Source organism: Plectropomus leopardus, chromosome 6, assembly GCF_008729295.1.
Source record: "Plectropomus leopardus isolate mb chromosome 6, YSFRI_Pleo_2.0, whole genome shotgun sequence".
Lineage (NCBI taxonomy): Eukaryota > Metazoa > Chordata > Actinopteri > Perciformes > Serranidae > Plectropomus > Plectropomus leopardus.
Genome location: NC_056468.1, coordinates 23,824,858 through 23,841,111, shown reverse-complemented (window position 1 = coordinate 23,841,111; position 16,254 = coordinate 23,824,858). Strand labels below are relative to the sequence as shown.

Below are 16,254 nucleotides of genomic sequence, written 5' to 3'. Positions count from 1 at the left end.
GTTGATTGCGAAGCCTCAAGTCAACTGCATTATTGAGTGACAATAAATAAATCTTAAAATGTTCTAAGCGGTATAATCTAAGAAAATATCAAGTATTATACATTACTGAAACATTCAGAGTTACTGACCTGTGAGAGTCAGCAGTGTGACATAAAAGGACTAAGAACAAAATCATAAAATTATGTAGATTCAAGGACGACACATTTATCAGTAAAATATCCCATAAACCAATACAGCAGTGCCTCAAGCCAGAGAATGATTATTACCAGAGAGTGGACACATCTCTGATACAAACTCAAAAACAAAGACTATTATAAGCCTCACAAAGCAGCATTTGAAGCTCGCTTATTGCAGTAATGGTGGTGTGTTGACCTACAGCAGATAAAGCGGAAAGCATGAATTTTCGATGTGTGTCATCAAAACAAACTTACTGGGATCATCCAGTTGGCTAGGTCTCCATGTTTTGACACCTGCATGGCTCCCAGCATTGTCAGGTTGATGTGACCCCTAAAGAGAATGACACAATAGAAGAAGACAGCTGTCAACTTCAGAGTCAGTTCAACTCATGAACCCACTCATGAAGTCCACTCACAAGAAAAATGCATATATTTGTGCCACATTGCCTCTGTTTGTTTGTGACAAGACACACAACACAAACGCAAATACTTAATGATAGGGTAGATTCTAACAACAAATGTCTTCACAATAATAATCCTGTTCCCATCTCTGCTGTTTTCTTCATAGCAGAACTTGTCATAAGTAAAAAGCTTGCACATTTATTCATTTTTAAACTACTGTATCTTCTTACCAAAGCTTTGTTTCTGAAATGTAATTTGTATTTTGCATATTTTGTTTCTGTTTGGTGCTGAGGTCTTATCTGCTCCAGCTGCCACATTAAAATGCTGTATTAGCAGAATAAATTGAAGTCTAATTCTGTGGGTAAGCTAGTTATTTCATCTCTTGATTAAGAAATCAGTTCCTTTCCCTGTTTAAGGATTTAAAGTGAGGTATCAAGCAACCCCTCTAGAGCAGGTAGGAGCATTGCTAGGATGCTTGTAGTTAGATAGATTAAAACCAGGATGTATGGCACTGCTGCAGACAGTAAAATCCTAACTATCTAAATTCCCTTATTGCTTCTGTTCACATACATAGCAGATGTGAGGAAACACACATACAAAGACTAAGATGTGATTAAGGTTTGTAAGAAAGACGCACATGTCTAAATGTAATCCCATGTAGCTCAACTGGTGTTTGAGGCAACATGGCTCACAATCCACCATGTGTTGCGTTATTCTTTCTCAGTGACACACAGACACACACAGATGCTAACACAGACAGACACGGTTCCGTTTGGTCTCCGTCAGTGTGACTGGACAACACTATTTATGAGCACTATTGGATTTCCACTGGGTGGACAAACAGAACTGATGCTGCAGGGTGTGCGGGTGGGCAATCTCAGACAGCTGGCAAATCAATACGAACCAGGGACCTTGGGAATATTGGCCAGGCTGCTGTCTAGTTGTACTGGTGATAGTAGCTATTTGTTAATATCCAGTTTCTATGTCCTGTGGTCAAATCACATATTTTCAGCTGGGTAATGCCTCAGATGAATAAATGTTAAATTGAGGAGAAATTTGGTGAGAAAATTATAAAAAGTGTACAAAGCTATACTGCTTGATTAACCAATAATCTGTGGCAGGCCACATATAGTATATTTTGTTGTTGTTTTTTTGTTTTCTTTTTTTGCATAAACTGGACCACAAAGTTCAAAGAAGTGACTCACAGTTTTAAGCATTAATATCTTGTCTATATGTAAATCCAGAAAAGCCAAGCATATCTAACTTTGAGTCAGCAAATAAGTTTTCAGAGCTCATGTGTTATGGCCTTACCCTCGGATCATGGCAAATGACTCATCACTGGAGAAATAGGCAGCGCCAGGGAGAACCGTGACAGTCTCCTTCCCTAAAGAAGAGAGGTTACATATTTGAGATACATACTGTACATATATATTTTTTTTCATTTTTAAAACAGAATATTGGGATTTATATATCAAAGCAAAGTTAACAACACTTTTCTAAAAAGAAGCAGAACAGTTTACAGAAATTCATGGATGAAAAACGCAAAAAATGTATGAATGGATGAATTAAAAAAATGTGCATCTACAAAGAATTGATTGAAAAACTTTAAAAACTTTATGGAGAATATATCGTATTAAGCATTCATGTGAGAGTGTTTATAATTTAGGACACTGGGAAAAGCTCTTTTAATCCATCCAAGATTTCCACATTATTTAAAATTTTACATGAAGATAAATCCTTGGGTGTATTGATTTAGATGATCCTCACCAGCGTTAATCAGGTCTGCATCCACATCCTCCTCACTGGGGTAGGGGCCCTATGCAGAGAGAGATGAAAATACACAAGAAAGTGTGCAGAGGTGGGCAGCCACACATACACTCACAAGTGCCTCATGGGCCATGATCTTTCAAGGGAGGACAGACACAATCACATTTCTGTGATCTGATGAGACATTGATTTTCTCTGTGCTCAACAAAGGGAGCAATCCTACTGAGAGGAGAGGAGAGGAGAGGAGAGGAGACGCGAGGAGGATAGCAGACAGCAGTATCTCTTTAAAACTGGCACTCTTAATTAAAAGAAATGTTGACAAATAAAGCATTAGCATAGGCACCTACATTCTCCTGTCAACACAACTGATTGGAAAGTCACTCCAGAGCAGCAGCAGCAGCAGCAGCAGCCTTTGTTGAAAGGCTCAGCCAGCAAATAATGATTGTGAGAAAGAAAAATGTATGGGAAAGTGTCAAACTGCCACAATCTGTTACATAACAAATCCAGCACTTTTTCGACTGAGGGCCCAAGCCAGCAATGATACCGCTCAAATGAGTGGCTATTCATCTTGCTACATGCTCAGAGCCCAATTCAGTTTAAAAACGTTTACTGCTGCTTGAAACGACCGTCTACACACAGGACAGAAAATATGCTGCTGCTGCTCATTATCTTGTTTAGTTGAGAATAAAAGCACCGAAGCCTGAGTGGGAGGAAAGCTCTTTGTAGGCGTCTTACCAGTCCCAAAATTCCATTTTCACTTTGGAGGTGTACAGTGATGTCTGGCTTTATGAAGTTGCTAGCCAGCATGGGAATACCAATACCAAGGTTGGCTGATGGGCTCTTTGTTAAAGATAGTAGCTGTTAAATTTGAAATCCTGCAATATAACTCAGGTACTGAGGAGACAGTTCACCCTAAATTCAAAAATACATACTTTTTCTCTTACCTGTAGTGCAGTTCATTATTTTAGATTGTGAGTTGCCGAATGTTGGAGATATCTGCTGTAGAGATGTCTGCCTTCTCGTGAATATATAATGGAGCTAGATGGCACTCAGCTGGTGATGCTTATAGCACCAAAATGTACATTTGAAAAAGTCAACAGCAATGTCTCTTTTCAAGATACTCAAGATAATCCACAGTAGCAACAGACCTTTCATTTAGAAACTACTTTCTCTCTAGCAAACTACACTCACCTAGCGCATTACATGCAGAAGGAAGAGGCTAATGCTCGAGATGTGAACATTATTGCCGTCCTCCTCGGCTGAGTTGTAACATTAGCTAGCTCTGCTAGTAACTATGCCACCAAGTTCCTTTATTATCAGTCCATATTCAAAACCTGCATTTTCCTTTGTTTTTCAAAAGTTATAATAAATTCAACATTATTAGCTGAGATAAATCAGTCTATTCATAATATACCTGTTTAATTTACACTAACATTAATGATAGGCTAACTGTTGCCCATGAACCATTGTGCAATCATGAGTGCTAGCTAGCTTTAAATCACACTGTGGCACTTATCTATAACGGTGAGGTGATCTAGTTAGCTAACATGTACGTAATAGTGAAACATATTGGCAAATTATCTTCAGCATTACTCCAAGTGTACAGTGTATTTATATTTTACAGTGAACTGTCCCTTTAAGTTGAAGATTAAAATATAGTATCATGTTAACAGTTATTTCAATAGAAACTACCATAAACCTATCAACCACATTGGAAAGTTTGCTGTGCTCCTCCGAACAGTCGAGTTGTGTAAATGCATTTGAAAGATTTGTTTTGTGTACAATGCTCAAACCCACAGAACTATAAAGTCTTAATACTGCCAAGATACCAAACATGTCATGCTGAATTATAGGGGATTGTGAATAAGTCCAAATATCACTAAGTTGTTAATCACAGATCGAGCCACTCAAAAACGAAGGCTGCTTTCATGAGAAAGAACGAATGCTATCACAATAACATGTAAATGTGAAATGCTGACAAAAAAAGTATGCGCATAATTTGTCAGTGCAATCAACTGGTGCAAAGGCTACAATTATTCATAAAGTGTGATGAAAAGAAAGGAAGGCACAGCTTTCTCTTTCTCTGTGGCGACCGACCGACTCCTGCTTTTACTTGTGTCAAAACAAAGGCAATATGTGATTTTGCACTTTGCTCACAGCTTGTATTCTTTTACAAAGGATACCATACATCCCATCCTCAAACTCCAGAGCAGCCCGGCGAATGATCCGTTCCCGAACAATGTCTGAGTCTTTCTTTGGTTTGGGCTTCTCTTCTTGGCTTTTCTTTACTGTGCGTTTCTGGAATTATACAGAGATATATGAGGAACAGGACGACAGCATGTTGGAAGGCTATTTCTGGATGAGTACAAGGACACATACGGATTACAGCGAGTATGTGTGTTTCTGAACAATAATGGAAATGCAAAATTCTGCAAAACTAAGGCTCTAATTTCACCCTCAATTGTTATAGGATTCTTTTTTTTTTTTTTTTTAATTAATTGAATCAATTGTTGAAAGATTTTCAGTAAAGTGACTTCCACATAATGACATAATTTAGAAACTATATAGAGAAAGGATGTGTACATATAATCTCTTCATTTACTAATCCTTTAACACCTGAATCAACAACAGTTTTCTTGTGCTGCATTCAGAGACCTTTCACAAGCATTTAAGCCTCTGAAACTTGAGAAAATCGGTTTCATTTCTTTCAAAAACATGACGAGCAACTTGGCAAGAAATGCCATGTGAATTGCAAGATATTAGTAAAAGGAAACAAGAAAACTACCTAAAGAGGAGGGTGCTTTTAGATGTTAACAAAAAAAAGAGAAAAATAAAAAAACTGTATTTATAATTCTTATACTTGTATATTTAAAATCATATTACATTTTTTGGGGCTTCTTTTCAAGTAATTTTTTTTGTAACTTTCTCCTTATTTCTTGCCAAATTTTGGGCCATTTCTTGTTAAGTTGCTCATTGCCTTTTTCACATGTTTTTAGAAGAAATCAAGCCATTTTGCTCAGGTTTCAAAGGGTCAAAGCTGTGCGAGGCCTGGTTTTGTACCTCAATCCTTTTTTCATAGCTGGCTCCCTGGATGATCCTGTGGACGTAGATGCTGGGTATGTGGATGTCCTCTTCAGCAAAGGACCCGACATCCACCACCTCCTCCACCTACACGGAGACACAGAAAGATGAGCTCCAACTTCACCTGTAAAATGCCTCAAGATCACTGCGATTAAAGCTCAGATAAGGAAACCACACACTGATGGAACTGAGCTCCCAGAAAATAACCTCTGCCTGCCCTGCTATGAAATTTCACAGATTAGCTGATAAAGAGTGTTTGCCATTCCTATTTGGTACTCTCAAGAAATGACTTTTTTGAATAATTTTAAAAGCAAATAAAATAATGGAAATGCTCAACCGTTATTTTACAGCAGACTTGTGTGTCTTATAATTTGTTTGATATTTAATCCTAAACTGAGCTAAATAAACAGTGACGCACAAGCAGACGTTTGCTTACCAAATATGGTCTCACAGTTTTAAAATTCTGCCTCTGTCACGTCTTTCACGGGGAAGTCAGGGTACATATTTGTGGGAGAATGTGTTACATTTATTCATTTAGCAGCTCCCCACTGAGTCCACTGAAAGCTGTCTGTGTACCCAAAGCCAGCTTGGCGGACTAAAAACAGAAGCAGATCATCTGACAAACCATGCCCAGGGAACATAGCTTGATCCCTGGGATCAAAGGCGATGGAGAGCAGGGGTTTGTGGAGGAGATTGTTTCGGTGTTGGGAGGGATTTTGGTTGGACCAAACACAGAGGTCAAAAGAGGTAGAGTTTTTTACTCCCCTATGTGGAAAACAATGTTTGGCTATATCGTTATTTTTAGGTGTCTTCTAAAAGACTTTCATATACATTTCAGCTCAGCTTACTGTTGGATCTCAGAGGAGCTGTTTAACATTGGCCACTTCTATTCTTTCTATATGTACCCTCATAACACCTTAATTACATCTAATATGGCAGAATATTATAAGGTATATGTCTACCAAACAATATATTCCTGACTGAGACAGAAGAGCACCACCTTTATGTAAAAAGTGTCCAGCAGCAGAAGCACAGGAGTGTACATAAGAGATTATTTCTGTCTGACTAACAAGAGGCAGATGGAAATGGCTATTGATTTAAGAAGAGTTGGGTCAACATGACTGGGAAAGAAATCCCAGAACGAACGCACCTGCTCCCTGCTCCTTAGGTAACATTAGGAACTGCCATAAAATGAGCCTACAGCTTCCACATACAGGTGTTCTGGGGCAGGTGAACAGCATGTGTGCGCTCCACTCAATCTTTGTACACATTTCAGCCTGCTATAGCTTCTAAAATTAATTCCTGGTTGATACCAATGTTTAACATAACACTTTGGCTGTTTTACAGATGTTTTTGTTGATGTCGATTTTGTTTTTTTTGTTGTGATTTACTTCCCCTTTCGTGCAAGATAAACAAAGACATTTTAAAAATATATATTTTTTAAAAACTGAACTGTTTTAAAGTTAGTAAATCCTTCATTACACTACCTTTGCATGAGCACAGATTAAATTATTCACATTTATGAAACAATCTTTAAAATGACATTCTTTGATATGAAGAACGTTAAAAGATAATCGCTTCAAAGCAAAAACGTATTCATTTAGACAACTGTAAAGTTTCTCGCCAAAAACTACATTTTAGAAGCTTACATTTGAACTACGACTGTCAGCGTTAACGTGGTATTCGCGATGCAATTAAGGTCCCTACATAACACTTTTTTTAAAAAAAAATCGCATTAATCATTGGCTGACAGTCCTGTCTTTAAGAGGTTGCACCGGGCAGAGTTTTTAAGCCAGAGAAATGCAAAATAATGGTATTGATAACATAGGGGGCATTTTTGTTAGAAGAGACTCGGGAGGAAGGAGGTGCAATTTCTTTCTTCCTGAGGATTCATGGGGGAAAATAACTTGAAATGACATGAAATTAAAAGGAAAAAAAGAACCCAAGCACCAGAGTTATCATCACATCTCTGAGGACCAAAAGGGGACTTAACCATGACAACATAATTCTCGCCCTTCCTTTTTTACGTCTCTGTGCTTCACTCCTGTGCAGCTCAGAGTGTAACCTACTTATTCCATTTACATGAGGGGCAAGCAGCCGTTCAGAGCAAATTGAATTGAATCTCTCCTTATCTCCACTTCCTCCCTCAGCACTCAGCGCTGACTGAGAGGAGTCAATGGCTAAGAGTGGATCCCATCTTAGCGTTGTCATGGATACGCAGGCTTTGGTCTGTGGTGAACTCAGGCCACGCAGGGGCTGTAGAGTGATTTTAGACTCTTTTTCTGGCACCATTGGTTGGGTTATGGTGAATTTCTGATGCTCCACAGCAAAAAAATGAGGCCATGCGAGATGAGATTGGTAGCGCGAGAGAATTGATACAGCAGTCCCACACATCCACCCACATCTTTCTCTGGGGGCTCGATCTGTCTTTTGTGAGAGTGATGATTTCCATAGATGTCTTCATCAAGCAAGACTGAGCTCATCACATTATGAAACAGTTACAGTAATGAAATGAGGAAGACTGAGGGGACAACGGAATCACTACAAATAATTGGTGGCATAAACTTCGGATGAATTCATTTAATTAACAATATCTATCCATATTTTGCCCCCCTTAAGTTATAAAGTGTTAAACAGTGTCAGTCAAAAAATAAATTATGCCTCAGAGATGGGTTTCTTCATGTCCATTGCAACCAAACCACATATTCAGCGAGATTTTCAATTAGCCTTCCAAAGGTAAGTCACAGCACAATAACAAGCTCATACAATTTAAATTTGCTGTGTACATAAAAAAGACCCCCGTTCCTTTCATCTAGGTGATATGTCCCGCCTGCACCGGTGCTCAGATGCAGTTCAGACAGGAGGTCCAACGGACAGGGACGGATAAAGCATTAAAATAAAATAATAAAAAAAAAAACCACGAGGATTTGCACATAGGCACACGCACAAATGAGCAGGTGTGTGGAGCAAGCAAACCGGCACACGCATAGACACACACATTGATATTCCTGTATCTGTAAAACGATTTTCACATCAATGAGAGCTGAGCAAGGCATGAAGTGAGCTGGCAGGAGGATAGAGGGAATCAAAGTGCCCTCTGGGGACACAACAAGCCTTTTTTTCGAGGGTTTGTGCTTTTTTAGGCTGTGAGCTTTGTCAAATCTTGTTAATCTCAAACTGATTAAATCGCAATGCTACCAGATTCCTAGAATAAACTACCACCAGTGGTGCTGCATACACTGTTTCCTCTACTGTTATTAAACAATGCTGGAAATGTGCTATGCTTTACACTAATTAATTTGCTCAGCCAAAATAAAAAAAACAAACACATTTTACTTACATGGACATAAAATCAGTTCTGATCATGAAATGGAAAAACACCAGCATGCTTTCAGACAGGAATTCATCATCCATGCATAGACAACCTTTCGGTACCAAACACACTCAATGCTCCAAGAAAAGGTGTTCATTGTGAGCTGATCACACTCAGTGCGACCATCTGGCCTACGTGACGATCACCAAATGAACAAACAGGACCAAGAATGGCGAACATTGTTCATTTCACACTTTTAGGAGCCTTCCAAGATTATAAAAATTTAAAAAAAAATAATCCGATGAACACTGACAACCACAGCACATTTAATCAAAATTAGGTCATTCACGATCAAAGTACATTTTATCATCTCTGGTGAATGAAGCACTTCTGTATTGGACACATATTAAGCCTGTCCAATCTGTGTGCAAATGATGGTCAAGGTAAAATCTGGGTGTCACCAAAATCACATGGAATCATCCGCTAGGGACGCTGAACTTTGACCGTTTGATTTGTACATTCTGGGCTTCTGAACAACACAGCAGACTCCGTAAAACACTCTCATTACATAGATTAACTGCGTATTCAAAGGTAATCAAAACACAGTAATTCTTATTTTCAGGTGTTAAACTAATGAAAATATTGTCTTGGATATTACATACTATTTCTGCCAATAGATACTCCTAAATCCTACACACTGGACCTTTAAATCACATAATATAACACCTTCACAAACTGAGATATTACAGCCTGCAAAAGCTTCTGTAGCTAATACTTTAATTGCAGAGCTACCTGAGCACATAATCCTTCATGTCTGTGTCTTGTTTGTGCACGCGTCTTTGTGCACGTAGTGAGATGCGACAGTCAGGAGAAAGAGATGGTGTGGCCACGGGCGACAGAGCATGAGGATGACAGCGACACCACACTCTCATTACCCTGCGTATTTATAGCCTCTCCATCTTCCTCCCAGTGCGTGTACGTGTGTGTTTGTGTATGTGGGCACTTGGCCACGCTCTGCTGCCACTTTCGGGGCTCAGCTCCGGCTCTATCCTCTAACCCAGAATACTGACAACATGAGCAATCTGTTTCCTCTCAGTGGAAACTTGCCTCGCCTCTGACAGCCTTTACGGTATCCAGAAAATGGGAGACAGCCAGCCAATGCAAACCCTGACAACATTAGAGGAACTAAAAATACATTTTTCAAATGACACATACTGCACACCAAAGGACATTTTATCATACGGATTTGGGACTCCAGTCCCTGCTGAAACAGTAATGTTTACATTTCAAAGGACTCATAAGCCTCCGTGCAATGTGCTTCAGATTCAGATGATAGGCAGTCATCAGAGAACCTTGAACTTACGGTTAGTGCGTATAACATGCAAATTTGCCATTTCAAACATTCAGTTTGTGCATATGTTCAGCAAATCTGTCTTCCTCCTGTCATCTCTTTTTATCTCGACTATCTTCCCCCTTTTCTGCCTCTCTGTTCAACCACTCGTACAGAGACCTACAGTACAGTTGATTATTAAACCACAGAGCTCCAGTCTGTCACCGGCTTTAACATAAGTCATCAGTAAATATCAGCACTGCATGTGAATTTAAGTCTATGTCAAACCTGACTGGCACAAGTAATCAACAAAATGTTCAGTGTGTCCTTATTTTCAGGAAAAATTATTATAAAGTGGAGCAAATCATTTGGGAACATTGTTTTTGGCAGAGCAGATGTACAAACACTGCCAGCAACATCCTTAAAAAGGTAAGCTGTTAGATACATTAGTTATAAAATATCAATCAGCTTTTCTGTTCAGCTCAAAATGAAACTACAGCTTCAAATTTATTCAGAAGATTTTTATTCAGATTCTGACCTGAGCAGCTGTAAGCCCATTGACTACATTTGGTCAACTACTTCATCAGGTGCCAATATGAGCTTAATTGAATTTACTTTTTGTGCATAAAACAGTGCCAAAACAGAAATGGACAAGCAGCAACCCAAATTTTGTTTCAGAGAATTGACACATGAATGAATATTATCTGGTCTTGTAACTTTGCTTGCTACCATCTGGCTTACTAGATAGTAGTTTATTCACGAGCTCACTTCTAGGTCATGTGTACTTTTTTCAGGGCTACTAGAAATAATTTCTTTCATCCTCCCTCACTATCAAGTTTGCTGATTTATTAATTGATGCGTAGTCTCACATCTCAAGATAATCCTTGCTACAATATCATTGACAACAGTGTCACTGTGACGAATTTTCTTCCCTTATATGCATACAAACGGGCATACAGGCACTGCTGGGGGAGTAAAGGGGATGTCAAAGGCTTTTATACACATCCACCTTTGTTTTTACAGCAATTTGCTGGTGGTTGTAGCCTAGCCAGCCTTGCAATTACCACCATTTGCTCTGGAGAGGTTTCAGCTCAAAGTCACAAAAGTGACACTATTATGAGGACAATGTTAACTTTCCTGCTGTCACATGTATTATGTCAAAATCAGCACCCGGTGAGAGTAATGAGGAATCATTACTTTACTGTACAATAAGGATGTGTATATACGTTTAGATTCGAAGCCTTGTCACCTTCTGGTACATATGAATTATATTATAAAGCACTGTGGTGATCTAAATAAGGGCTGAACCAGGGCCACCTAGACAGCATGGACCAGAAACACTGTTTCCCACAATGTGTGCGAAACACTGACAGAAATTGTGACATTCATTGCACATCTAATGGAAACAAAGCCTAATGCAGAAACATCTTCAGGCAGGAAATGATGGGGAAAATGAGTGGATTTATAATTATTTGCCAACAGTAGCTTGAGTAATGGAATTAGTCAAGGGCACAAGTCAAGAACAAGGCAAGAAAACTCAACAAGGCATAGTAAGTGCTGCAAAATAGCATGAATAATGTGGGCTGTGATAAATAATTAAAATTTCAGCAGGGAGCAAACAAGGCATTACATACCACAATGACAACAACTATCATTCCAAGTCCAAACTTTGCAGTAAAAAAAAACAAAAAAAAACAACATGGCGGACCTACACATAGTTCAAGTTCGGAATTCATGACACACATGAAAACTGAGATTGTCTTCTTTTATTTTATTGTGTGCAAATGCTTTTGTCGCTATTTTTGTTTTAACACAAATGTACAGTGGAAGGCTGGCTGAGGCTGAAACCTGGGGGGATGGAGGTCATTTTTATCTAATTAGACCTCTAGCGTGGTTAAAAGAACAAAACACACTGACAAATACATTCAATCAATTCATGCATGCATGACTGGTTCGTGCACACCAACACCCACGCTGCTACATCGCATTGCTGCAGTAACAGAATACAGTTGAGTCATTTACTGTGACTGATGGTAGAACAACAGCAGAAACCACTGCTTTGATTCAGTCTCTGGTGCATTGTATCCCACAATGCAATTGGGGCCTTTAACTGTAACTGCGATAAGGGAATAACTGGACCAGCTGGATACTGTGGAACATTCAACAATTGAATAGCAGGGTTTGGTTGCCTAGTAACCATGGCAGGAGCTGGTGATGATCTGGTAATTTTCAAAGTGCTTTTGTGTTATCTTCTTTTCTGACACCCTTCCTGCCTCTTGTAGTTTAGATTCAGTACAAAAAAAGGAGAATCTTGTATCAGGATTTAGACGGGGACTACAATGATACACCAGTGGTCACTGACCTGAGGGACTGAACACATTGTGATGAATATCGGAAAAATGTGATCTATTAACAGCTCACATATAAGAAAGACTTACTTTGATACAATTTATAATAAAATTCTTATTTTTCCTAGATTTGGCCATTAATATCTCACAGAAGCGGAGTCACCAGGTTACAAATCTGCACGTTTGCTAAACCATTCACTGAGCCTTAAGCCTCACTTAGTGCCCCATGGATGACATTTTTCTGTAGGTCAACGCGGAAGTTAGTTTCGTCAAAAAAGCCTATGGGATTTTTCCATCAGATTTTGGATTACTGTAGAGAATAAGCTCTGTAGGGAACAAACTTTTATAGGCAACTTACACGTCTTGTTTGAAAATATAATCTTCACAAATGAACACAACTTCTAGAATTTTTCAAGCCTAAATGTAATTGCCAGAAGTAAAAAGTTAACACTAGGCTATATATATATATATAATGTTCATGTTACATATCAGCAGAATAGCAGCAGGCCACATTAGAGCCTATGTCCACATAGCTTTTTTAATTGAGCATCAGCATCTTTTTTCATTTGTTTCCAATGAGTAGAGTGTATGTGGCCACCTGGGAAAAAAAAATAATTATAAAAAAATAATTCTGTAAATTCATATCCATCAGTATGTATGTATTTGTTTTTATATGTCATCTTCTACATGGAAATGTCAGGGTGTATCTTAAATAGTGTTTTAATTTATGATATATGATAATAACCAGACTACGCCTCATAAACAGGTTATTCATGTCCACACACGTCCATGATCCACACTCTGTATTGGCTGATACCCAAAGCCCAGGTATCAGGACTGTGAAAGTCAAAGGCGAGTATCCCTAATTTAAAACATACAAATATTAACATTTGAAATGTCTTGGAAATAACAAAGCTACAACACTGAGGCACACATTAAGAAGTGTGAGTGAAGAACTTTTTGATTTAGTGAACTACTGTGCCTGCAGACAGTCATCTCATTCTGCAAGTTTAGAGTTCAAGCACCAGTAATTCAAACAATACATGGAGGGAGGTGGGTTGGCTAAACAAAACTAAAGAGGCTAATGGGCACCAGCTTTTGCCATGTGTCAAGGGGAAGCTCATCAGTGTTTATGGAACTCATTTCAACTATGACCATATGTCAAAATGGTAAGGAGATTTGGGGGGTTTTATTGACTGACTGTGGGACTTAATTTTACAACTGGTGAAGCAAGACAAAACTTTAATCTAATCTGGACTAAATTTAATACGTCAGCCTGGTTGTTCTGGCTTTGTTTTATCTGCTGTCTAAGTTGCTGCCCTTTAACTAAAAACAGAAAAGTGCATATTATTCTACCCATTTATTCCTTGTCCTGGTAATTTTCCTGCCACAATGTGCTGAATTTTTTTGCTCTTTGATAACAATTAATTGCTCAGCCCTTGAACAGCTTGAGCCTAACTGGCATATATGTATATAGGCTACAGAGGAAGAAATCTGGTCTAGCAGACAAGACATTTACTGTGTAACACGGTTGTTCGTGGCACACTGGCCTGAGCTGCCAAGCTGAGCTGCAAGTTCAATAAAAGCCTCAAATACACCTGACCTTGTCTGTAGGTTCCTTTCCCAACCTTAACCAGTGTGCCAAGACAGCAGGGTCCATATTGACAGCATATCAGCAGATTTATGACTGAGCACACACTGAATTCTAAAGATACATTTAGAGAGATGGTAATTACTCCAGTATCAGAGATAAAAGGTCTTAATGGGTACTGTAATACAGGGCTATCATTTTATTGTCACCAATAAGTAGGCTTGGCATAGATAATGTTCATATGTGCCATAAAAAGGCATCATAAAAAACATGGTGGATACAATCTGACAAATCACCTGATAGGATGATTAGGAAAAGAAATGTTCAGACGGCTATACTGGGATTCCAAGTACTTATACACACACCTATTGAATGTCGTTTCATTTAAAATATGGTATTTATTGTATATATTTTATATTAGGATACATGTTGTTTGCATTATTTACTACCAGGTATTTTAAGTGTATCAGTATAAAATGAGGAAGAGAATTCACTATGTTTTACTGTTATATTTTCAAAAAAACAACTTCACATCTGCAGAGTGTAAGGAAGACAGGGAATGTGTTTACATGGTGCTGTGTAACAGTCTATGATCTGGGTTTTGGAGTACTGTGTTTACATGTATGAGCGCTACACCCTTTTTTTCAGAGATCCAAACAAGACCTTGTCCTGCTTTGATGAGCCCAAATATGCTAGCTGGAGCCCTCCTAAAGAAACCACAAAACTGTTGTATGTACACACATCATCCAAGTTTTTGAGAGCCACTGGCTATCGTCGAAGGCACAGCTTCCACCAAATTATGTAACAGACACACAAACAATGGCAGCAGCAAAAGCGTCTCACTTCTGTGGCAATGAAGAAAACGATATTTTACTTTTGGTAACTAAAGAGGCTGGGTATCTGCTGCTTTGAGCCTGAGGTGTTGCTGCTGCGATTTCTAAGAGACTGACTGCTCTCTATCTAATATCTCTTGCATCCTCGATATGTCTTTGGTATACTCAAAATACAAAATACAGATTTAGATTAACAGAAGCTACGCCAGCTTTATCAGCAGCTCTAGGTGTATTATTCTGTTACACTCTGTGTCAGTTCTGGCATTGTTGGCCTGAGGCCTTATTCTGGGCTGAGTGGTTTCACTGGACCTGATCTCCATATTGCTATGCTACCTAAAGGGAGCTCCAGCAACTATCTTCATCCACAGCTCCCCTGTCCTACACAGTGGTAGTGACAGTGACAGGCTGGCTCTGTTGTGGAGGACTGTGTTATAAGAGCAGAGTAGCAGCTTTCATTGATAACTTTAGCTGAGTGTGTGTGGGGTTTAGAAGACACAGAGAGAGAGAAATGGTTGGTGCCCAAATCAGACAGCATTTGCGATCAGAGCAGTGAAGAAACTAACTAGTGTTCAGTTGTAATAAATTAATAAATGTACAGTGGGGGGGGGGGGGGGGGTTTAGCAGCAACGAGTAACTGTGACACTAGTACTTATCATGTATACGATGAATATAAATGACCCTAATTTTCTAAGCCCATGTAAACAACATATCCAAAATATGTCACCTAAACAGGTAATTCATGTTTATATAAATGCCACCCGATTTTAAAATGTACCGATTTCCAATTAAACAGTTGAAAAATCCAGCTTGAGATCATTTGTCAGATTGCAGCACAATTTACAATGAGTAGAACTGGATAGAAGCATTTAGTTGATGCGTGGATGACAAGTGTCTGAAAGGACTATTTGTTATTAGAACATCATGACATGAAAAACGAGTGAAATGCAAAATCTTCAAAGACTAGGCGGGAACTGACACAGTTGTTTGACACAGTTGGTTTCAGCGCTGGCAAGTAACATAAAATTATATTTAAAATTGATTCATTTTGGTTCAGATGCAAATGTGGAGCTTTATTTTCTCAAAATAAGATGATCTGTCAGGGTCTTTTGGGTAAGGTTAATTGACTGAGACATTAATTATTTTCATAAATAGGCAAGTTATAATAATATTTCTTTTGGCTACCCACCTACAGTATGCGTAGTCCTCCGGTAAAAGATTGTGTATACTGTGTTCTTGTTGGAAAAATTTAGCAGTCATTTCAAAATACATGAGAGTTTACAGAAGCTGTTTGTGTTTCTAACTTTTCTCAGTCCTTCGTAACTGAAATATGTCAGGTGCATCCTGGAAGCTTGAGATATTACGGGATCCAAATCTTGCTTTCAACTTGTCATGTCATTCCCTCTCTCTCTCTCT

General features: G+C 38.7%; 1 protein-coding gene across 1 annotated transcript in view; it reads right to left on the bottom strand.

The window, feature by feature from the left end:
* Positions 1-16,254, bottom strand: part of oxct1a (3-oxoacid CoA transferase 1a) — a 57,305-nt gene that overhangs the window by 27,029 nt on the left and 14,022 nt on the right. Inside the window, exons 8-13 of the mRNA XM_042488990.1 lie at positions 5,406-5,513; positions 4,529-4,643; positions 3,081-3,175; positions 2,346-2,394; positions 1,890-1,962; positions 432-507 (exon numbers count right to left, since the gene is read on the bottom strand). Coding sequence (XP_042344924.1) covers positions 432-507; positions 1,890-1,962; positions 2,346-2,394; positions 3,081-3,175; positions 4,529-4,643; positions 5,406-5,513 — 516 coding nt within the window. The remainder of the gene's footprint in view (positions 1-431; positions 508-1,889; positions 1,963-2,345; positions 2,395-3,080; positions 3,176-4,528; positions 4,644-5,405; positions 5,514-16,254) is intronic.